Raw genomic sequence first — 22,344 nt, 5'->3', positions numbered from 1 at the left:
GTCATTGCCAAGTGCACTTTCTGGTAGGCAGAAGCTGATGACCACTTGGAAGGACTGGGTCTTTTCTCAGTGCCATCTCCCTCACTAATCTGCCTGGCTGGGGCAGGCAAACTCAGCAGAATGACAGAGGCAGAACATAGTTCTGTGCTGAACCTGACATTTGCAGGAGTAAAGGTCTGCATCTTTACTAAGTCAGGGTGTGGAAAAAATATCATGAAATAAAAAGACAAAGATGGAAAAGAATGTAAAGTGGAAAGAAAGGATGATTTATTCTAACACCTTTTATTTCATTAGGGATCTAATTCTGGATGTTTGCTCTAGTATTTACCTGTACTTTAAGTGAAGGCAGATCAGGCCACAAATGAAACAGACAAATGTTTCAGTCTGCAGACAGACTTGAAAAGTTAGTATTGAATCAGATTTAACCTCCTTACCAAAGCTCTGTTTGGCCATGAAACATTTTCTAATAATTTTTGTAAAGGAAAACTATTCTAACACAAGAGATTGAGAAGGGGCTGTTTGACCATGGTCTGCAGTGTGCATGTGCAGGATCTTGTCAGATGATCTCCTAAGATCCTAAGTGGTGAAGCTAAGAGGGTGTAATTACGTATTAGGATAGAATTGTTTCGGGGTTGGGGAATGAGACTGGGAAAATAAAATATGCGGTTTTTTTGATTGTGAAACAAAAAATGTGAACCATGCTGTTTACTCTCAAATGTTTTCTTAAATAAAAACTGAAAAGAAACGTTAAATAATATCAATTTATCTGTGTTTTATGGAAGGCTGTTCTAGGATTTCACCTAGCCTCAGATGTGACAGCTATCACCACATCACTATAAAGATGTGAAGACTGCTGAAGACGCTGCTTTCTGTTCACTCACCTTGCTTCATTCTGTTTCTTATGGGGCTTGTAACTTTATATCTTTATATTCCCACCACAGATTGTGTTCTTCCTGAAGGAGATAGATGACTTGAAGCTTCAGTATGAGCAGATGGTCTCTGACCTCCTGAAATGGATTAAACAGAAGGTGATGGAGCTGGATGACCGTCATTTCCCCAACTCTCTTCAGGAAATGTGGCTGCTCATGGCCAACTTTAAAACCTTCCGCACTGTGGAGAAACCCCCCAAATACCAAGAGAAGGGCATGATTGAAGCTCATCTCTTCAACATCAGGACCAAACAGAGAGCCAACAATCAACGGCCATACTTGCCTCCGGAGGGGAAGATGCTGCAGGATGTGGAAAAACACTGGATCATCCTGGAAAAGTCAGAGCACAACCGGGGAAAAGCACTGCAAACAGAGATGTTGAGGCTAGAAAGGCTGGAACAGCTAGCCCAGAGGTTCCTGAAGAAGGCAGCCCTGCGTGAGTCCTACTTGGAAGACATGAGGAAAGTGATTGGCAAGCAGGACTTCTGGCCAGAGAGCGTGGACAGGATGGAGGCTGCCAGTAGGAAGCTGGAAGCCATTGTGGCAGATGTACTGCCCAGGAGGGAACGCTTCGCAGCCCTGGACGAGATGGCCACCGTTATCAGCCAGGAGAACTATCACGGCAAAGACCGAGTCTTGCTGAAGTGAGTGATGGCTGAGAGACTGTGTAGCAGCAGAGGTCAAAATTAGTTGAAATTCTGGGGTGTGGTGGAAGAAAACTAATTGTAACTGTGACTCTTGTCTCTGCTCTTCATGAGTAGAACTGTCAGGAATTTCTTCTGCCTGTTTCAGCAGATAAGGCAAACACTTCATCTTCTTCAAAATTCTATTTTTTTTCCTTTGATGATCAAAGCCTCAGACCAATTATGGGTGAAAAATACTTTTAAGATATTTTTGTTATATATGAAAATATACCCACAAATTTCTACCAAATCTTCTATCTGCCATCAAAAAATGCTTAGAGAGATACTATTTTTTTTTTCGCAAGTCGACACATTTCTATATCAGTCTGCAGTCTGGGGAGATGCAAATCAGTTAAGGCATGGTATTGTCAGATTTACTCAATTTTGGAGCAAATACTGAGAAATTATAAATACTCTGATTATCCCAGTTTATTATATAACCTGATTTGTGAGTATCTAAGAATGTCATACAAATAACTTCTCTTGTGGTATTCTATTGCTTTTCTAAATTCAGACAAAATCAAGACCCTCTGTGAAAACCCAGAAAACCAGTTATAAAAGAGTAAATCAAACTTTGAGATCAGATTGTGACTTATGATATAGTTTATATTTATGTTTTATTTTAAGCAGCTGTTTAAAGAACATTTCTTTGCTTCCAGGCCTTTCTACAGTATCAAGCAAAAGCACTGTAGCAAAAAAAAAAAAAAAGGGTGTTTTATGGACAACCTTAAAAATTATGTCTGAATTTTAAAAAGTCAATGACAGTTGATGTACTAGTCAAAATTCTTGTAATAACATTTTTTTGACCTGTTTTATGTTCCTGGCCTGTCCTCTTACACTGATGTCAAGAATTGTGTGTGCTCATTTAGCCTCTCTAAAGCTGCAAGCACTGAGATTCCTCCAGTGCTGCCCAAAGGTTTTGGTGCAAACTGGTAATTTCTTTCTCTTCCTTTGTAGGCAAAAGAGCATTTCAAAGCAATGGCAGGATCTCCTGGATCTGCTGCAGAGACGAGAACAATCCCTGGGAACAATGCAGGAAATTCTGGGCCTCCTGAGGGACATAGATGCCATTACAGAGGAGCTGAAAGAGCTGCAGGTACTGAGCCCTCTCCAGCAGTACACAACTTGCAGTGCTGCCAGTGTGTGTCCCCATGTTCCAGGGACTGGCTGGTGCCAACAGGAGATAAGTCTATCAGCTATAGAAAAAAACCACAATTTTTACCTAGACGCCTAACTGAGCATTTCAGTTCATCATCACAGGTAACTACATGAGGAGAAAAAAACCCAGGCTTTGCTATAGGGGTTTTCCCTAATCAGAAAGCCAGTATTCTGTTACATGGAATGCACTACAAGTTCAAGTTATATAGTAAAATAAAGATGGGAAATAATTTTCTAAATTTACAAGTGCAAAAGTAAAAGAGGAATAAAAACATCTCCTGTTTCCATTCCACGTAATTTTTCTGAACTAGCTTCTGGAAATACCTGCAGTAATTTTACAGATGGGAATTAGCTCAGGCTTTCAGGTATACAAACTCATGAGAAAGGGAAGTTCCACTGTAAATAAATAGTGATTGCTTTTAGTAAGAATTTCCAGCTGTTACCAGAGTGTCAGAGCACAAAGTCCTCTTTTCAGCATGAGAAGTAACTGGGTTCATACTGATTTTGTAACGGAAGGAATTACATATACGTCTTTTGCCTTTCTGAAGACAGAAAATCCTTATGACTACAGGTTGTGCCCAAGCTGAAAGAGTCAGCATGCTATATGAAGTTGTAAATGTCTAATTAAAGATAAGACCTATCTCTAAGTTATAAATATTTCTGTCCTAGTGTTGGTAGGCAAAGAACACCTAATGGTAATTGTGTCATTGGAACCACGATAGCCTGAGAATATGGGAAAAGACTGGTAAGGAAAGATAGTACCTTAGGATTAATAACTGTATGCATTGACACAATTAGAAAGAATACAGACTGATAAACACTCCCCACCAACTGGTGAATTAAGTACTATAAAATACTTTTTTTTGTTATTTAGATAGAAAGTAAGCTCCTCAAATAAAAACAACATTCCAGTTAGAACATACCAAAAAATGGAATATTGTGGAATTCTTCAAATACAGACTGAATCAATCTGCCTACAGATGGGTCTATAACAAAGGGATATTTATTGCACCCCCAAATTCTGAGACCTTGAGTGCTTAATCAGAAGAAATATCTTAGGTGCAAAAACAGATGTTTATTTGATGAGCCTATTACTTGCACTGCAACCAATAGAAAGTCTGGATTGTTGCCATTAGCTGGTGGAATTGACCCAAAAAAAGTATAATTTCTCTAAATAGGCAGCTTTTTTGCTTTACTTAGCTGACATTCTTGGACATTTAGAAGCTATAAGAGACGACAGGAACCTTTCAACTGATTTATTTGAACAGAGGCCCTAGATGCACTCTCTGAAAATGTCTTATTTCTTCTCATTTTGTAGGTGCTAGTGAATTCTCAGGACTGTGGGAAGCAACTCCTGGAAGTAGTGGATTTGCTGCAGAATCACAACTTGGTTGACTCACAGATCTCTTCCTATGATGGCAGATTGACACACATCACCCAGAGGACAGCAGAAATCAGCAAGGACAGCACAGTTAGATCAGAACTGCTTTATGCAAAAGTTCAGATGCTTCATCAGCTGTACCAGAACCTCACAGCTCAGAGCAAGTCACGGTAGGCCTGTGCTTGTGGCTCTTCCTGATTAGGATGCCCAACCCTAACTCTTTAATCAGAATTTTGCATTTGAAAAATTTTCATTTGAAAATTTTCATTTCTCCATTCGTAAAGACATAACAAAAGAACTCAAGTGTCTTGATTGCAATTGACTGAAAGGATCATTCACTTCCCTAGATGAAGAATAGCTTCATTCTCAGCATTTATTATAACTTCCTTTATGAGAAGTCTGAAGAGCAAATGGTTATTGCCTCATCTGGAAAAAGAACAAAATGTAATTTTTTTCTTTCGTCTTATTCCATGAATAAATTAATATATGACAAAGAGGAACTAAAAGTTTTCAAGTTCTGGATTCTTAAATTTTTCTTTAATTAATCTACCATTGTCTTCATGGAATCCTAATTTTGACTGTCACACACTGTTTATTTCCTTGGTTCAGTAAATCTCAGTTGGAAGAGGCTTTGAAGCTTTTTGAATTCTTCCGTGACTGCAAAGAGGAAGAATCATGGATCTCTGAGAAGTGGAAGCTGGCAAGAATGACAACACTGGGGAAAGATGTCAGCCAGATCACAGCCTCTATTCAGAAGAACAAGGTATCCTACTTTGCTGCTGGTTCCTTGTCTTTGTATTAAAGCAAGATTTCACAACGTCAGTATCATCCAGTTCAGTCAGTGCAGCACTTAGAAGAATTCTGTCAAACTAATCCTTATCTCAAGTGTCATGCCAAGAGTTCAGAATTTTAAAAAAATGTATAGAGTACACATTTTCTCCCAAAGAGGGGAAGGGTAAAGAAGGAATGTGCTTCATACTGGACTAGAAGACACTGGGCTCCATATTAGCTAACATTTGATGGGCAAAAAAATGTTGTTAGTTTCTGTTTTTTCTCACCTTCTTTTCCTGGCTAAGAGAGATGAGGGTAAAGACAGAGGTGGTGAAAAGTTAAGGCTTGGGGCTCTTGGAAAAGTAATGCATGACAGTAGCAGAGAGCAGGAGCCACTCTTCTCTCCTGGGTGGTGGGGAATGAGCTGTGCTGACATGTTTCCTGTCTTTGTGCTAGGCTCTTGAAGCAGAGTGCAATTCACACAGGGCCATAAGTGCAGATGTGATGAGGAGGGGCTGGGAGCTCAGCCAAAAGAACCCCATGCGCCAGGACGACATTCTGAGACAGACAGACAACCTCCAGAAGCTGTGGCAGCAGCTCCAAGACGAGGTGGCTGATCGCAAGAGCCGCCTGCAGGCAGCAGCCCTCATCAAACAGGTGAGAGGGTTCTTCTGCTGGGGTCTGTGATATGTGCGACGTGGATGTGGCTCAGTTCTGCCCCATGCCCCCATGGAAAAGACAACAGTGACAGGAAAGATGTCATCTGTTGGTGTTCAAAAAGATCTCAGGCAGTGAAGTCTCAATCCTCCTGCAAGCCAGACACACAGGAGATTTGAGCAGCTGGGAGATGCTCTGAAGGTAAAAATGCTAATAGAAATAACTCACATGCTAGTGCGAATGATGAGCCTTTTTAGAGGGTGGGTCAGATAGCCGTGTGACATATTTTAAAAAATGAAAAAATAAATTCCAAAGACCACCAACAAAAGAAGCGTGTTGTAAGACTTAGATTGACCATGAACTTCACAAATATTGCAAAGTGTTTGACACTTCCATTCTGACCTACAATTTTACTCCCACAAACATTCACACATCTGCAAGTAAAGAATTTGTATAAAAGCAACATTCTTAAGTCTTATCACATATCTCAGGTATTCTTGGTCTCCCTTTCTTAAGGTTTTGCTCAGTCTGTTGTTTCCATGAAATGTTTGAATAAAACTGAACAGTTTTTTCCTTAAGTCTAAATTCTCTCTTCTCTCTATTACGTTTGACACCATTATGATGTTTTAGTTTTTTCTTTGTTCCTCATTACATTAGGTTTAATTTTTTTCCTGTTGTACCTTTATTCTATGTCTAAAAACCTTGGTTTACCCTTCTACAACCATAACCAGGCAATTGCAAATTCTGGAAAAAAGTAAACTTCTGTTGTAGACCAAGTTCATTGCTTGTTCCTTAAACATTTAGAAAATATCCGTTGGTATTACGTAGTGATGCCTACCAACATCATGCCTTGTGGGTTCCTTTTATTGCTGCTGTTATGCACCATGAAGTTTTAGCTAGTTAGGAGTTTTTAAACAGCTACATAGGCAATCCTTGAATCTCTTTACTCACCGTAATTCTGTGAATTAGCTGTGGGCATGAAATACATCAGTAAGGTAATTGAAGGTCTAGAGTTACCTTCACAACACCTGGAAGTAACCTTATGGCCACAGGCCTAATGGAATTTCTCCTTATCCATAATTTTACAAAGAGGAAGGAGCTGGATATGATACTTCCAGGATGAATCCAAGTGTTTTCCTCCCTGTTTTCCTTCAGTACTTCGCTGACATCGATGAAGCATATTCGTGGCTGCGAGAGAGGCAGCCGCTTCTCGCCAGCGAGGACTATGGCAAAGACGAATCAAGTGCCGAAGCGCTGTTGCATCGTCACTTGCGCCTGGAGGAGGAGATTGCAGCCTATTCCTCTGAGATGAGACGCCTCAAAGAGCAGGCTGACATTGCAGCACAGCAGGCTCCAGCTGCAGTAAGTAGAGGAGGCGTTGTGTCATGTTGTGTTGAAGAATGTAAGTGAAGTGCTTTTTCAATTATTTGGTTTTTATTTATTTTGCCAAAATGGTATATTGCAAATTAAGTTTTTAATTAGAATGGGGGAAATTTTCAGGTGAAAAGAAATCCCTTTTCTGCTCGTAGCACACCTGGTTAGTATTTTTTGAAGTGCTAGAAGTACTCTGATCCATGATGGTTCCCTCTACAGGTCCTCACAAATACATTCTCACTCTTTATTCTCATAAAATTATTAATTTCAGTAATCATTAAAAAGAAGATATTTAATCAAAACATGCTTAAAAATTCTTCTAAGGTAGTGAAGAACTATCCCACAATACCAGGAGCAACTCATACTCTCCCTTATTTTTAAGGCAAATGAGATGAAGTCAACCTCTGCAGATGCCCCTCTTTTTCACTGACTAGAAAGGGAACTTTTGACCTGAGATCATCTTGTTTAATAACAGAATCCAGGGGAGATAAATTGATGAACGACACATTTCATAGCTTGCTTCTTTAGACATCTATATTCACTCAGTATTTAGCCCAATAAATTTGAGAGCAATGGCCATCACTTGTGGTCTTTCCTTTACCTCATCAATGTTAATTTTTATTAGAAAAATATTTTATTACTTTTCTATGAAATGTGAAAAAGCACGTGGCAAGATGGTGTTGATGGACAAATAGAAGTATTGATTCACTAGGGTCCTCACAGACTTTGAAACTGGAAGCATTCATGTACTAAAACGTCACCACAAAGAGAACCATGAGCATAGTCAATTGTCTTGTTTTGTTGGCACGTCTGAAAATAAAAAAGCTCCTCCAGCCAAATAACTTTGGTTTGGGCAGAAAATGAGAATTTTTAATGAATCAATAAAGTTTAAAATGAGCTGAATGAAACTTATTCTTTAAACAAATCCAAAAGGTTCTTCAGGTTTTTTTAATTAATTTTTTAAGAATAAAATAGTGGAAACAGTTCTCAACTTCCTACTGGAAGTTTTTGATTTAAAGGGTCAGAATGCTGTGAATTGAACTAGCAAGTCCAGATTTTCCTTCCAAGTGAAATTTTTAACCAAATCACAAATTTTCATCCATTGATTTTGTTAATTTTTTCTTAACAGATGACAAAGAGGGAAGCCCCAAGTGACTTAAACCAAAAGACAACTAGGCTACTATTCAGCAGAACCTGGGCAACATCTGAAAGTGCATCCACTGGAACCTCAAGTCTGGATGATCATTTTCTTCCAGAGAATATCTGGAAGACCCAAGAAGAAATAGATTCACTTTATGAACATCTACAGAGCATGGCTGAGGTATGTATAATATCCCCTTCTGCTGTGTAGTTCATTAAAAAGTCCAAACCAGTGAAAATTGAAATTAAGTGCTTTGCTGGCTTCTGCTTTTCAGTTTAATAATGTGCCTCAATCCTGTTAATTCCTGTAGAACTTCGAGCCTTGAGATTATCATTGAAGTTTTATATCAAAACAGAATTTCCCATTTACATTCCAGTATTTTTAGTCCATGAAGAGCAGATTCTTTTGCATAATCCTTCTTTATTCCCCCTTAATGCTCGTTTGTTGGAGCTCCTAAATCACATGGGTGTCTTGCCTGACACCAGAAAAAATAAACTGTAACCTGCATTTTGTTAACATGCTGCTCTTCACTCACACCTGCTCTAATCATGCCCTAAAGACACACACAAACATATTGTATGTGGCTTTTACATATAGTAGGGACCACTGTCTAATGTCATCAGCAAGCAGCAGCAAGTATCACAGCAGCCTTCCTTACTGTCCAGAGGCTGAGCACTCTCCAAATGATTCTCTTATGCTTTTAAACCACTGTTGCTCTGGGAAAAGTATTGTGATCTCAAAATTTCATGGTCAGTTCTCTTTCAGCAGTGTCTGGGAAAGCTACTAAGCTACCACCTGTGTGTTGTAGCTTATATTGAAGAATATTTTTTCTGTTGCTTCAAATGGTAAGGAGTTATTACAACAATAGTTAAGTCTTCATCTCTTTTACAGAACAGAAAAAAGGCTCTGGAGGAGATGATTGGATATTATCGCTTCTGTAGCTCTTGTGAAGAATTTCAGTCATGGATGAGAGATAAAGAGAACATTTTCCGCACTCTTCAACCTCAAGCAGACAATGTGGAGGTCATGCAGCAGAAATATCAGGTACCCCTTTTTCCTCTTCACAGATGACACCTTTTAAATCAATTTTATCTTAAGAGAAATGATAAAGTTGAGAAATGATGTTTTGAGAGCCTTTTCATTAATTTCAACTTAGAGATTCATTCATAGACCAGATATTTCTTATGTACAGACTATGCCAAAGTTACTGAAGCTGATGAGACTCAGTCCCTTTATCTTCCTGTGAAGACAGGTATCCTGTACAAATATCATGGTACAAAAAGATTCATTCTGTGGCTTGTCTTACATCACCTTAAAAAAGTACCAAAATATGAAAAAATCCATCTGAGCATTTGCATCCCAGTGGAGTGGGACATACGTGCACAGATGTAGTGTGCACACCAGGGAGGCCAGGGGGCTGCAGGGGAGTTGTGTGCACAGGTGTGCATGGAGTCAGCAGGCAGGCAAGGGGAGAAGCCAGCTGTGAAAGTGGGATATGAGTGGATATAAGGGATTATCGAGAACTGTGTCCACAGAAATGGTAAAACCTCATGCTCTTCATTCTTGTATTTTTCCATTTTAGAGATTTTTAACAGAACTGGCTGCAGGCAAAGGCCAGCTGGACGACATTGAACATTTAGCTGCTAAATATGGAAAGATCAGTCCCAGCAAATATTTTGAGATCCAGACTTGGATGGAAGAGATCAACATCAGGTAAAGTGCTACTGATAAGCAGAGGATTGTCTGGAGAGCTGACCATTCATATCCCTTCTAGACGACAGTGCCACCAGTGGTTAAGGGGCATCCCTCAGCTGGTTGTAGGCTGGCCCTGAGCCTAGTGCCCTATCTCCAGGACTGAGGGGTTCTCCTAGGACCCTGAAACCAAATCACTTAAACTGTAGAAATATATGTGTGTGTGTTAAAAGACAATGTGAATACATCCACGGGTGATAGTGCTGTATTCAGAGTAGTTCTGCAGCACTGCAGCTGATTTGGTTACTTAAGCATCAGGGTAAGGACACACTTCACAAACACTGAAAGGAACATCAAACCACATTTGACTTCACCAAGAGTATTTAGTACCTGCTGTGAATGTATTCCTACTTCCATGTCACTCAGTGGGCAAAGTCAGGTCCTGATTTTGACCATGGTTGTTTAATTGCATCATGTTCAGAGTGTTCTAGTCACCTGAGCAAGTCCCCTTGTTTGCGATGACACTGATATGAACTCTGATGTTGTGAAGGAGTACTAGTGTTCACCCCCACCCAGCCCATTTAAGTCCTGATGAAATCTTTGTACAAGATTTTTCCTGAACAGAAAACAGATATAATTCACATATAACAACGGCTATAAATTGTTATTTCACTTCAAGATGGCAATCCATGGAGACACTGAAGGAGGAGAAAGGCTCTGAGCTGATTGGAGTGGCTGACGTGAGGACATTTCTTCAGGACTGCCAGAGCATAGGAGTGCTGCTGCAAGACAAGATGGTCCAGCTCAGGGATCTGGAACCAGGGAACTTGCCTGCTGGCCTGGAGTCAGACAAGCGCAAACTGTACGCAATTGAGAGAGAGGTCCTGGTGACAGAGAGGAAAATTGAATACTTGAGGAGTGTTGCAAAATCGTAAGGAACCTTCTTTTTGTTTTCACTTTCTTTGCTAGTTCTCTAAGATCATGCTGTAAGTTATGGCTATAAAGAGAAAGAGCAGCTCTTAAAGTTTCTAGAAATCTGAAGAACTGCTGGACTGTCCTGATCTCTCTTGAATGTGGCTGGGTGCTTGGGGAGGTGTTTGTTTCCAGACTTCACAGTTGTAGAAGGATGAATAGCACAGGCTTGTTTGTGGCTATGACAATCATCTCTACTAATATTAGTTACCTACTTCAAAATGTGGAGGGATCACTTAGGTCCTGAAAGAGGGTAATCAGGGGAAGCAAGGGTGATGGTAGGAAAATACCAGATAATTGTGCAGAGGAGTTAAAATTTGAAATATTAAAGTTTTTCACTTCTTTAAGTTTCCTGTACATTCACAATGGGAATGTGTTGCCTTAGCTGACTTCCTTTTTAATGGAACTCTAAATATCCAAATCCATTCCTTTTAAAGAGCACTGGTTCTAGCTCTAAGTGTTCATACAATTGAATGTATTTTATTGAAGGATCAAGGACACCAACCCTGCAGAGAGCAGGGCCATCACTGAGCACGTAGAAAACATGGAGAGACTTCTGGCAAAGCTCAAGCTGGAGATCCAAAAGAAGCAGGACATTCTGCAGTGGGCCCAAAACCAACAGTCCTTCCTGCAAGACAGCCGTAGGCTCCTACTGTGGGCAGAGGGCATTCGGGAGAAACTGAGCAGTGAAGAAATGGGTCTGGACGTGGGATCTGCAGAGCAATTGCTGAAGGAACATCAAGACCTGCTGATAGAAATTGGCTCTCAGAATGAAAGGTAGAGAGATTCTGGCAGGGTGGGCAGAGTGGGGTGATATGACAACAGTACTGTGAAAATGGAACGTGTAAATCATGTACATAAATTGCATGTGAAGGTGATGCCAATATTTTATTCACATGCACTTGAACATAAGTGACAAAAAGAGACTGCAAACCCTGAAAATCTGGCCAGCTTTTGCATACTGATCCTGAAGGCTGTTGGAGGGGAAGGAGGAGCTGTATTTTTGCAGTAGTAGAACTCCACAAGCTCTCCTGACACTTTCAGAGAGTGTCATCTGTACTTTATTCCAGTTCCCTCATTCCTTCTCAGGCCTTATGCTTCCATTTGCCATCATTCTCAGTTCTTCTTCTGCACTGTTACGAATTTCCAGTTTTCCAGAATTTTCCTCCTTTCCCTTTAACCTGAAGACCTGCATACATGGGCTTTCAGTCCAGATGGGGAAATCTCACCTACTGCCTCTAGCATGTGTACCTGAGCAATAAAACAGGCGCACTTGGTAGTGCACAACCTGCAGGAAAAAGGTAACAGGAAGAGAGGGAAACCTGGTGTATGGGCACTGCCAAGAGAGCAAAGAGCTGTGATGAAAGAGAATTCATATTCCCTCATGCAGTGAGCTCTCATTTTTCTTTTTGACTCTGGGAAGATTTCTGCAGCTGGAAGAGCTTGGGCACAAAGTCGTCCACCAACAACCAAGTAACAACAGGAGCAGAGATATCCACCAGACCGTGGAGAGACTTGCCAAGGAGAAAAAAGACCTGGAGGAAATGTGGGAAAAGCGATGGAGAAAGCTGCAGGATGGCCTGGAATTGCAGAAGTTCAATAGGGAGGGAGACCGTATCAATGCAGCCCTCTCTGGCCATGAGGCCTTTCTCCGGGGGGATGACCTCGGGGTATGTACAGCAGCTGATCTTGTCTTCCCTGCTTCTTCTTCCCATCCAGAGAGTAGCAACAATCTTCTTTATTAGATTGGCTTCTTCATTCTTCTGATCATGGCATTTCCATGCTTGGAAACTAGACTTTCAGGATCTTGTTAACATTCTTAGGTTCTTGTGCATCTTAATGAGAACAAAGCTCATTGTCCCTCAAAAAAAAAAAATTTATAACAGCTAGAGTTGTAATTTGTTGCTGTTTGTACATGTCATATGGTTTATATAAAATTGACTCATGCATTAACAAATAAGGTTTCAGCTTAAACATAGTAGTTTTTTTTTCCAAGTAAAAATATAACCTTTTTTTAAAAAAAGTTGGGGTTTTTTTTCATTAATTTAATAATATTAAAGCATATGAAGCAAAAAAACAAAGGCAGATAATAGTCACAAAATCAGTGAAAAGGAGGTTGTGGTCTCAGAACCCAAAACATTGATACTTTGGGATCAACTGAGTGGAATAAAGTTTTACAAGTTAGTCTTTTGTATTGCACAACCCCTAGATGGGCCAGAGTGCTGGCATAAATTTAGAATGCAGATTTTTTTAAAAGGTGAAAATGGAACCATAATGGAAACATAGAACAAAGAAACTAGGTATGATACAAACCTGCTGCATGTTTGTAACCCTGAACATCCTTGAACTCATGCAAAATGTACATTGAACCTCCAGCCTGAAAGAGAAGGAGGAAAGTAAGGTCTGAATTTATTTTTTTTTTCACTGCTACAGAAACAATATGAGCAAGAAAAGTCTTGATTAAATTTTCTTTTTCGAATGCAGGACCACGCAGATGCTGTTCGAAGCCTGCTGAAGCAACATCGGGAATTTGAACAACTGCTGATGGCACTGAAGAGACGAGTGGAAGCACTCAATGAGAACGGGGTGACCCTAATAGAGAGCAGGCACTTTGCATCTCATCTGTGAGTCCAAACCCATTCCTTTTTTTTTAGCTTTAATGAATGATCCAGTGTGATCAGGTGAAATGAAAAATTTTCTCTGAGGAGAAATTAGTTGACCTCCAATCCACAAATTGATGAATAAGGGCGCCAAAAAGAATTGTTTTCTTTTCCTGTGCTCTTAGGACAAATGAGCTTTAGGGTAAAAGTGGCATTTAGCAGAACAGTAGAAAAATTTGGTTTGTATCATAAATTACATATAGTGAAAAAACTTCCATAAAGTGAACTAGTTAAATGCCTACAGAAAAAGAATTCCTTAATTTATCAGTATCACATATTAGAAATATGGTTTGCTTTTAAGAAGTTACTGAAGACCTCATAAGCAAAACACTTCAGGAGCATCTCCTTTGTGTTTTTATCCAAGCTGAACTGTTACCTGTAATTCCTTTTTCTGTGCTAGAGCCACTAGGATCTAGTAAGGTGACCCCTTTCCAAACAAGAGTTAGAAATAGAGGGTTAGAATGGACTTCTTGGGTCAGAAGAACGTGTTCTTGTGATTGTAAGCGATAATGTCTTGAACACTCCCTCCACAAATTTATAAAACTTCCCTTAAGATATGATTTCTTTACAGCACTACTGCCTTTAGAAAACTATTCCAAAGCCTTACTGCACTTACACCAAAGAGGAAGTTATTTGTTAATTGTAACTAATATAACAACACTGTGAAATATTTGGGGCAGAGGGACGTCTCAGTGTTCCAGTGTATGACTGCAATTCACTAAGGTGACACAGCCATACAAGAGGAAAATCCAGTGCAGCTGGCAGGCAATACCTGCTCTCCAGGTGGGCCCAGCATGGTGATGGGACAGGGCCATATATCCCTTCTTCCGGTCAGCAAAGCTGTAGAAACTAGATTACATTTGTATCACAGTCATGACTGCAGCATAAGCAGGGAGAACCAAATAGCTAGTACCAATTAGTATAGCACTGGATTTCCTGTTTTTCTTGGTAGTATTGAAGAGAGAATGGTCACTCTCCGGAGAAGGTGGGAGCAGCTGATACAAAGCAATGCCAAAAGAAAACAGAGGTTGTTGGATTCTCTACAACTACAGGTAACTGATGCCGCAGATTTGGTCAGGCATCTGTGAATTTTGAATTTTACCCCTTGTCTTAATATGAGATGAAAACTCAAGCTGCTGAGCATTTGTACTGCTGCTCACTTTCTCTTTGGCTGTGGGACAGAGCTTCGTTCCCCGGGGACCAGATGATGCACTGGCGATAAAACTTACAAAGCTATAACCATAGAATTTTTTTTTAGAAAAAGGATATTTTAGAAAAAGGAGATTCTGAATGAAAAATACTAACAGAATGCTTTGTCTACTGGTTAAGTTTATTCTGCTCATTACTTACTATTTTTCTGAGTCTTATCAACTTAGTACAGTTAATCTAAGTTTTGGCTCCAAACTTAGTTTTCTATGCTGAGGTAAAAAGTTATACTGGAGGATTTGCCCTCTTGTGGTTAAAATATTCTGTCAATGATGCAACCTTCACTGACAATTACAGGCAACAGATTAGTAAATGTGGCAGAATAGGGACCAAGAGAGATTATGATGGCTTAAAACCTCATCTGTAGTTCATGATCATACTTCTTCATTAGTTAAATCAGTTTAATCCTGTTTGTTTTCTGTAAGGAGTTTAATCGTGATGCTGCTGAGCTTTTGATGTGGATGGAAGAGAAGTACAAGATTGCATCAGATGAATCCTATCGTGATCCAACAAATGTTCTACGTAAGCTGAAGTGGCATGAGGCTGCTGAAAAGGAAATGCTGGCTAATGAGGAGCACTTTACAACACTGATAAAGGTGAAGGCAGCTTTGGAGCTAAGTTTTCCATCTTGTACCAAAATTCATAGATGCTGATCTGCTAATAAAGTAATGCACTGTGTTTCTCCAGAAAGGAAATCAATTGATTCAAGACAACCACTATGCTGCAGTTTCTGTCCAGGAGAGGATGTCAGAGCTTCAAAAGAAGTGGAGGGAATTGTATGGCAAGATGATAGAGCGAGGTGACAAACTGAGACAAGCTGGACAGCAGGAACAGCTCATGGAACTGCTGCAGGTCAGGAAGCCATGAGGAACAGAGGGGAGGAATGGCCTGGGAGCCTGGTTCCTCTATTGTGCTGACACCCCATAAAAGAGAATACTGTCCAGATAGAAGTGGTTTTTAAAGTCTCCATTTTGTCTACAGTCCCAGGAAAGAAAGCCCAATATTATGTTGTCCAAGTTCACGTCAAGCTTATGAGCATGATAACAGTGCTAGCAGAGCATCAGGCTGTTGAACTTGGGCTCAACACTGCATCTGTGTGGCCATCCTGTACTGGGAAAGCAACCCCAACTCTGTAGGAGTCAATGCTGTCAACATAACTGCTTGCCTGGAGTCTGGGGGCCACAGGCATGCCACTCTATTAAGCACATGGTCATCCAGACAAATTTTATAACAAGAACAATATGCTGTGAAACTGCTTTGAGACCATAATGAATGGAGCTGCTGTTGCGTTATAGCTACAATCTGGTCTTTGAAGATTGTCTGACTCTTTTATATTGTGTTGATGAAGATATTTCCAAGAGACTGTTTTCAATGATGTGCTCTAGTGTCTCAGAGAGAAGAGTACTCCAAAATAGTTCACAAAATAAAATATTCCCAAAAGATGTCTCCTAGAGACATCCAGCCATCATATTACCAAGAAAGGACAATTGGATTTAAAAGCTGGGTCCAGGAAGCTGTCATAGGAGGGGGTGAGTGAAAGAAAATGTTGTTGAAAGGATAGTATGAGTGTGCTGTAATCTTTTCCTGGCAGGATGCCAAAAAGAAGATAGAAAAAATTGAGAGAGTTCTTCAGGAATCTGAGACAGGCCATGATTTGCGCTCCAGCCGTGATCTACTCAAGCAGCACAGACAGCTGGAGAATGACACGCGTGAGCTGGCAGAGAAAATGAATGCCATTGTATCTCATGCAAGGAAAATGGCCACCAATCACTTTGACTCCCAGAGGATTCTGGATGAAACACAGAAATATCTGAAAAGGTACTGTGTCCCTCTGGTTTTTGTCTCCACCCACCTCTTGTGGCAAATAGCATTTTTTAGTCTACGTTCTTAAAAATTCTCTTGGTTGATTAAATTTAACCCATACTCAGGAATGATTTCTCTTCCCAGCTGGAGAACAACTATGCTTTGATCTGCACCTTCACAGCTTCCTGTTGACCCACCTCAACCTTTATGACTGAACATTTACTCCTTGCCAGCTGCACTCCTCCTCTAGTCCCTTTCTTATCCACAGGTCATCCACTGCTTTGTACGAGGTACAGTGATTCAACATCCAATACATTACAGGACAAGCCTAGGACTTTAAAAGTGTAAATTATTTTTTTCTCTGCTTACATTTAGTGTTGTCATGTAGGTCTGCTTGCAGGGGATCCTTGTATGTGCAGCCAGTACTAAAGATTGAAATTTAACTGCAAAGAAGTGTCCAGTGTTTTGAAATCTTCACAACGGTGTCATAGCCTAATTCCCTTGGCAGAATGAGGATAAAGCTTTGTTTTAATATAATTTAATGGATGACCCCTAGGTTTGAGTCTTTGCAAGCACCTCTTTATGAGAGGCGTAAGTTGCTGGAGGCTGCCGTGGATCTTTATGAGTTCTACCATTATCATGACATGGAAATGAACTGGATCAATGAGCGCGTGCCTATCGCCCACTCCACCAACTGCGGGAAGTCCTTGGATGTGGCTCAAAACCTGCTGCAAAAGCACAAGGTAACCCCTTCAATCAAGTGCTTCATAGCATGGTGACACACTGAACTTCACCTCAGCCTACAAACCTGCACCCAACCCCTGCACAGTCGAGGCTTCCAATGAATACATTCACTGATTCCAGCTCTGGTCCAGCTAAAATGGGTCAGTGGATTGACACAAATCACTCGCAGAGTGGTGATGTCTTTCAGAACAAATAGGAACAAATTTCAGAACAAATTCCTGTGAGAACTGCAAAATTTGTCATATTATGGAGTATTATTAATCTGAGAAATTGCATATCTCTTCCCATTAAAAGAGGATAAAAAACTAGTGTATTTGACACTAAATAGAAAAAAAAAAAAAAAGAGTAAACTAAATAAAACTATTGCTGTTTTATGCTTATTGCTTCATTATACATTCAGTCTTGAGGTTTGTGCACACTGGATTTTCTAGGAGCGCATATAACAGGCATTTAACAATTATCTTAAATCTCTACAGATTTTAAAATGGTCTGAACAAGCTATAGTCACTGTATTTATAAGGACAGGTTACTACTGCTTTCTGGGGAGTTTGATTCTTTGCATCAGGTTCTCACAGCCAGAGGGTCATCTCAGCAGGACTGCACCACCAGCAATGCTGCATTTTGCAGCACCTTAATTGTAAATTTCATGAGAACTGTTATAAGACTGGTGGGAAGGATTTATGGAGCAGTAGTCCAATAGCTTTCATGGTACTGATGACAGTGTCTCTCTTTGCATCATCCTCCAGCCCCTTCATCATCTTGGATATTTTATTTTTCCATCACCAGCTCAACATTTTTTCTGATTCCCCCAGCTTTGTGTCTCTTCCTATAATCTACTCCACCTCCCAAGCCTCCCTGGCTGCTGGACAGGGGAAAGGGAAGGAGCATGGTAAAGAGAGGACTTTGGTGTAGGGAAGTTAAGGGATGTGTGCTGCTTACACACCCTTCCCTCCTCTCTCGATGGCAGTACCAAGAGCAGAGCATTATTTGTGTGGGGCTGGCAGCAGTGACCAAAGCTGCAGGTGTGGTAGAAATAAGACAGTCCTGATGTCCACTTGCTGTACTCTGCCCACTGTCACCAGCTGCCACTTTTGCTTACGACTAGGATCACACAGAATTTACTTGTCCTCACATATCTTCCTTTATTCCTACTTTTTCTTTTTCCTCATTCCCAGGAGCTGCAGGCTGAAGTGAATGCCCACAAACAGCAAGTCCAGCGGGTCCTGGATAAAGGAAAGACAATGATTGTAGGCCAGCACCCATCAGCTCAGAAAATAAGTGAGAAATGCCAGGAGCTTGTGACTGCCTGGCAGGGCTTGGAGAAGTCCTGTGAGGAAAGGATGAAGCAGCTGCAGCACTCAGTTGGCTTCCAGGAGGTACAAATGAAAGCAAAGAGCTCACACAGTAGTTTCTTCAGACAAACAGGAGGACCAAAGTGAATTAAAAAACCAGCTTTGCTGGGACTGGTGTTCCCTTCAGCTGCTTGAAGCCAGACTCATGGGAATGGAGGGCTGGATTGCATAGTTGATTGCAGCCCCCACTCTTGACCTGCGGCTCTACAGGTTTCCTTGGGTTCTATACCCATGAGTATGGCTGTGCACAGAACACACATTTCTCCTAGCTGTAACTCCTTTCCCTCTGTCTTTACACAGTCTCAGGCTTCAATTTATTAATGAAATGGATCCTGAACTGGAGAGTTACAACATGGAAATCAGGAAAGAGGGGATTTCTTGTGCTATCCCTTACCTGTTTCATGCAACAATTGTCCAGGCAATAAAATGATACTGAGGAACAGATAACATTCATTCGCTCTAGGAGCAAATTAGGGATTTTGGCTTTATTCTTTTCTAGAGGCTTCTGGACCTTCATGCTTAGCCTGTTTTAAAAATATAATAAAATTAAAAATTGTATGCAAATATTTATATCGATAATCCAAATTTTCTGTGATCAGTGGGTCACGTAGGAGTGCAGTTATTCAGACAGCACATGCAGTTTTGTAGGCATAAGCAATATTTACATGGAATGCACAGGCCCAGCTAAAGTGAGTTCCCTGGGGTATTCAATCATCTGACCTTTATTTCCTCTATATATGAAAACACTTATGAGTACTGTAGACGTTATGAAGCCTGATTCTTATAGTGATTTGAACTTCTCAGGCAGAGGAAGGAAAAATGTCCCATTGATATTATACATTTAGTTTTCCTGCATTGAAGTCTTCCATCTGTGACCCCTTCATTATTTTATGATTTCACAGAGAACTGTGAATTAAATATTTAATAAAACATTACAGTAGGCCTTACAGTGCATCATCTATTTAGAATTTATTAGTTAAAAAAAAAGAAGTCATGAATGTTTTGAAAGTTGAAGCTCATTTGTTTTCTCTTTCACTCATAGTTTTTAATGAATACTTCAGACCTGGAGGCTTGGATAGCAGAAAAATATCCACTTGTGACAAGCAAGGATTACGGCAAAGACGAAGATGGAACACTGAAACTCATCAAGAAACATAAGGTATTTCTCTGCTTAAATTCTGTAGGCTAGCCTGACCTTTTGGTCTCTCTGCAGTCATAAAATTGTTTGTCTCATTGGTAGTTTGGTGCCCAGCCACCTGCAAGATATTTTGCATTGATATATGTCCACATATGGTTAGACTGAGAGAAAAGATCAGTGTGGTTTACTTGGTTGATAAAATGTAGCTTGGGAGAAAAGGAGGATGGTGAATATTGTCATATTCTTCTGAGGCCAAAACTGACTATCTGCTTTTCAGTTTCCACAGCTGCATGCAGAAGCCTTGTCATTTTTTCCTATAATCAAAGATACATATAATTAATCCAGGAATACTTTTCTCTATCTAATATTCCATCAGGGAATTCTGATTGTCTTTATTCATCTAATTTATCTGAATTTCTGTACAATTTTTCTTTTGTTTTTTTTTAATGTTAGAAAATAATGCTAGAAAATAATCTAAAATTGATCAAGTCTTGGAAATGTCACACCCTTCCCAAAAGTATTTATTTTTCAATCACTACACCCTAGGCTGTTCACAAAGAGTATCTGTCTCAGACAACTGACTCTCAACTCACTGTTTTTCTTCGTTAGGCACTGGAGCATGAGATTGCCATTTACCAAGATTTGTTGAAAGAACTGAGTGAAAGTGCCCAAACTCTTCCTCTTGTGGGCTCCATCCAGTATATTGAGATTGATGCACCAAAGGAACAAGTTAATTCAAGACTCCAGGAGTTAGAGAAGCTAGCAGCCACAAGGTATAAACCAGAACTCCCCCTTGGATCCTAGGTTAGATTCAAAGCCCACTGAAATCCATAAAAGGCATGTCCAGCTACTTCACCAGAATTTATATTAATTATATTATAAATTAGTTATTAATTATAATGTTGTTGTTATTAATTTTATTTTACTTTTATAATTTTATAATTTAATTATATTATCTCATCTCTTTTCAATTATATTTAGGAAATTTCTTGTTTCTATATTATAATTCTGTGTATTTATGAGCTTTTCATTTTACTAAACAAGACATCTACAATTTATTCAAGGAGTTTTGCTAAATCTTAAGGATTTGATACCTACAAATTTCCTCCTTACCTTTAATCATCCTCATGTAAAGTGACTTGAGGTGCCAGATTCTAGCTTGTGTTTGTGATATTTATAATCTGCTACCAATAGGAAAAAATATTTTTAGAATGTTCCCTTAATGATACTTGAAAATTACTTAATTTTTTACATATTGTAGGGGCGACAATAATGGATACACTTATTCATATGCCTAGTGACTGTGCTAGTATAGGAAGGCTTCTATTCTTGAATTAATAATTTACTTTTAGTTTCACTTTCTTTCAGTTATTATTACAGCAAGATATTTAACACAGGACAGTTGGCTTGTACAAAGGGTTTTAACACTTCTATTTTGTTTCCAGAAAGGAAAAACGTCTAAACTTAGATTTTTCCCCCACAGAAATGTCACTCAGAAGAAGAAGAAGAAGAGGGCTCTTCAGGCAGATTAAAAAAAACCATTCATTTCTAGAATATAAATATAAAAAATATAAATATATAATATAAAAAAGATAAACATTTCTAGAAATATCAAAATATTTCTGTGTGTTGAACACAGAAATGTTTTGTTTTCATTCCTCTAAATGTTAACCTGGGTCTTGTGTTACATTATCGGTGCTCTGGTTTGCACCTCTGATCTGCATTCTCCTTGGGCTGGACTCTTAACAAGTTGCATCTCCTGTGATGAACATTTGTGACTCAAATTTGGAAGCCAGATTCTTCTTTCCTGGAATATTTACACAATGTCAGGCTAGGAGATAGAAAATTTGGTTTTTTCTAATTTTTTTTTATCTTGCTGTGGAAGCCCTGTAACGTGTCTGGCTGAATTATAAAATAATCTAGACCATTGGAAATACGTAACAGGTTGGAGCAATTCTGCCAAACAGGCAATATGAGAATTACATCCAAAGGCTTTCATAGCATCTGCTTACCTGATGCTCAGGAAATATTTCCTTCTCATCTTCACAAGCAATTCAATTCATTTTCACAAGCAATTCAATTATCTTTAGAAAGACAGATCAGGACAGATCTGGAAAAAAATAAAGGGTATTCTTTCTCATGGAAATAAAAAAAAAACATCAAAAGCAATAACAACAAACCCCAACCAAAATCAAAAACAGAGCAGAGAAGGAGCTCAGACAGGCACAGCGCTCTTCTGGGAAATTCAGCTAATGAGATGAGCATGACCTGGCTGACAGCTGTCATCCTTCAATCATAATTTCCAAATCTGAGGAATAGTCATCTCTTTTGTTACAGAGAATGAGTCTTGATGGTGAGAGGTTTGGGGGATTCATTGGAAGAAAGTTACTGATTGCCCTTCTCTTATATTATTAATTATATTGTCTTGTCTCCTTCCCCCAATAGAGGGAAGAAGCTTGATGAAACTCTTGTCTTGCATGAGTTTCTACGAGAATATGAAGATCTGGAAGACTGGATCACTCAGCAGAAGCAAACAGCCAGCTCTGAAGACTATGGAAATGACTATGAACATGTTTTGGTGAGTTTTTTGAGTAACATAAAAAAATCAAATAAACTGTATGTGTGAGACTGTAAACAGACACTAAGGCTGTCCTTGAAAACTTAAAAGACAGAGTAGCCATTC

General features: G+C 39.6%; 1 protein-coding gene across 3 annotated transcripts in view; it reads left to right on the top strand.

Annotated features, from left to right (window-relative positions):
• Window positions 1–22,344, top strand: part of SPTBN5 (spectrin beta, non-erythrocytic 5) — a 93,389-nt gene that overhangs the window by 10,172 nt on the left and 60,873 nt on the right. For all 3 annotated transcript variants that reach the window (XM_088057863.1, XM_088057862.1, XM_088057864.1), the window contains 22 exons: window positions 942–1,573; window positions 2,570–2,708; window positions 4,089–4,321; window positions 4,761–4,914; window positions 5,379–5,579; window positions 6,735–6,941; window positions 8,083–8,274; window positions 8,986–9,138; window positions 9,677–9,807; window positions 10,466–10,717; window positions 11,248–11,535; window positions 12,182–12,428; window positions 13,243–13,382; window positions 14,371–14,470; window positions 15,050–15,220; window positions 15,312–15,476; window positions 16,216–16,442; window positions 16,984–17,170; window positions 18,347–18,547; window positions 19,566–19,682; window positions 20,271–20,434; window positions 22,107–22,239. In XM_088057863.1, the coding sequence (XP_087913989.1) occupies window positions 942–1,573; window positions 2,570–2,708; window positions 4,089–4,321; window positions 4,761–4,914; window positions 5,379–5,579; window positions 6,735–6,941; window positions 8,083–8,274; window positions 8,986–9,138; window positions 9,677–9,807; window positions 10,466–10,717; window positions 11,248–11,535; window positions 12,182–12,428; window positions 13,243–13,382; window positions 14,371–14,470; window positions 15,050–15,220; window positions 15,312–15,476; window positions 16,216–16,442; window positions 16,984–17,170; window positions 18,347–18,547; window positions 19,566–19,682; window positions 20,271–20,434; window positions 22,107–22,239 (4,434 nt within the window). The remainder of the gene's footprint in view (window positions 1–941; window positions 1,574–2,569; window positions 2,709–4,088; window positions 4,322–4,760; window positions 4,915–5,378; window positions 5,580–6,734; window positions 6,942–8,082; window positions 8,275–8,985; window positions 9,139–9,676; window positions 9,808–10,465; window positions 10,718–11,247; window positions 11,536–12,181; window positions 12,429–13,242; window positions 13,383–14,370; window positions 14,471–15,049; window positions 15,221–15,311; window positions 15,477–16,215; window positions 16,443–16,983; window positions 17,171–18,346; window positions 18,548–19,565; window positions 19,683–20,270; window positions 20,435–22,106; window positions 22,240–22,344) is intronic.

This window comes from Pseudopodoces humilis, chromosome 7 (genome assembly GCF_049639895.1).
Source record: "Pseudopodoces humilis isolate 2021_Gansu_Grassland_sample_001 chromosome 7, ASM4963989v1, whole genome shotgun sequence".
Taxonomy (NCBI): domain Eukaryota; kingdom Metazoa; phylum Chordata; class Aves; order Passeriformes; family Paridae; genus Pseudopodoces; species Pseudopodoces humilis.
The sequence above is the reverse complement of the archived record's forward strand: the minus strand, read 5'-3'. Positions and strand labels throughout refer to the sequence as shown.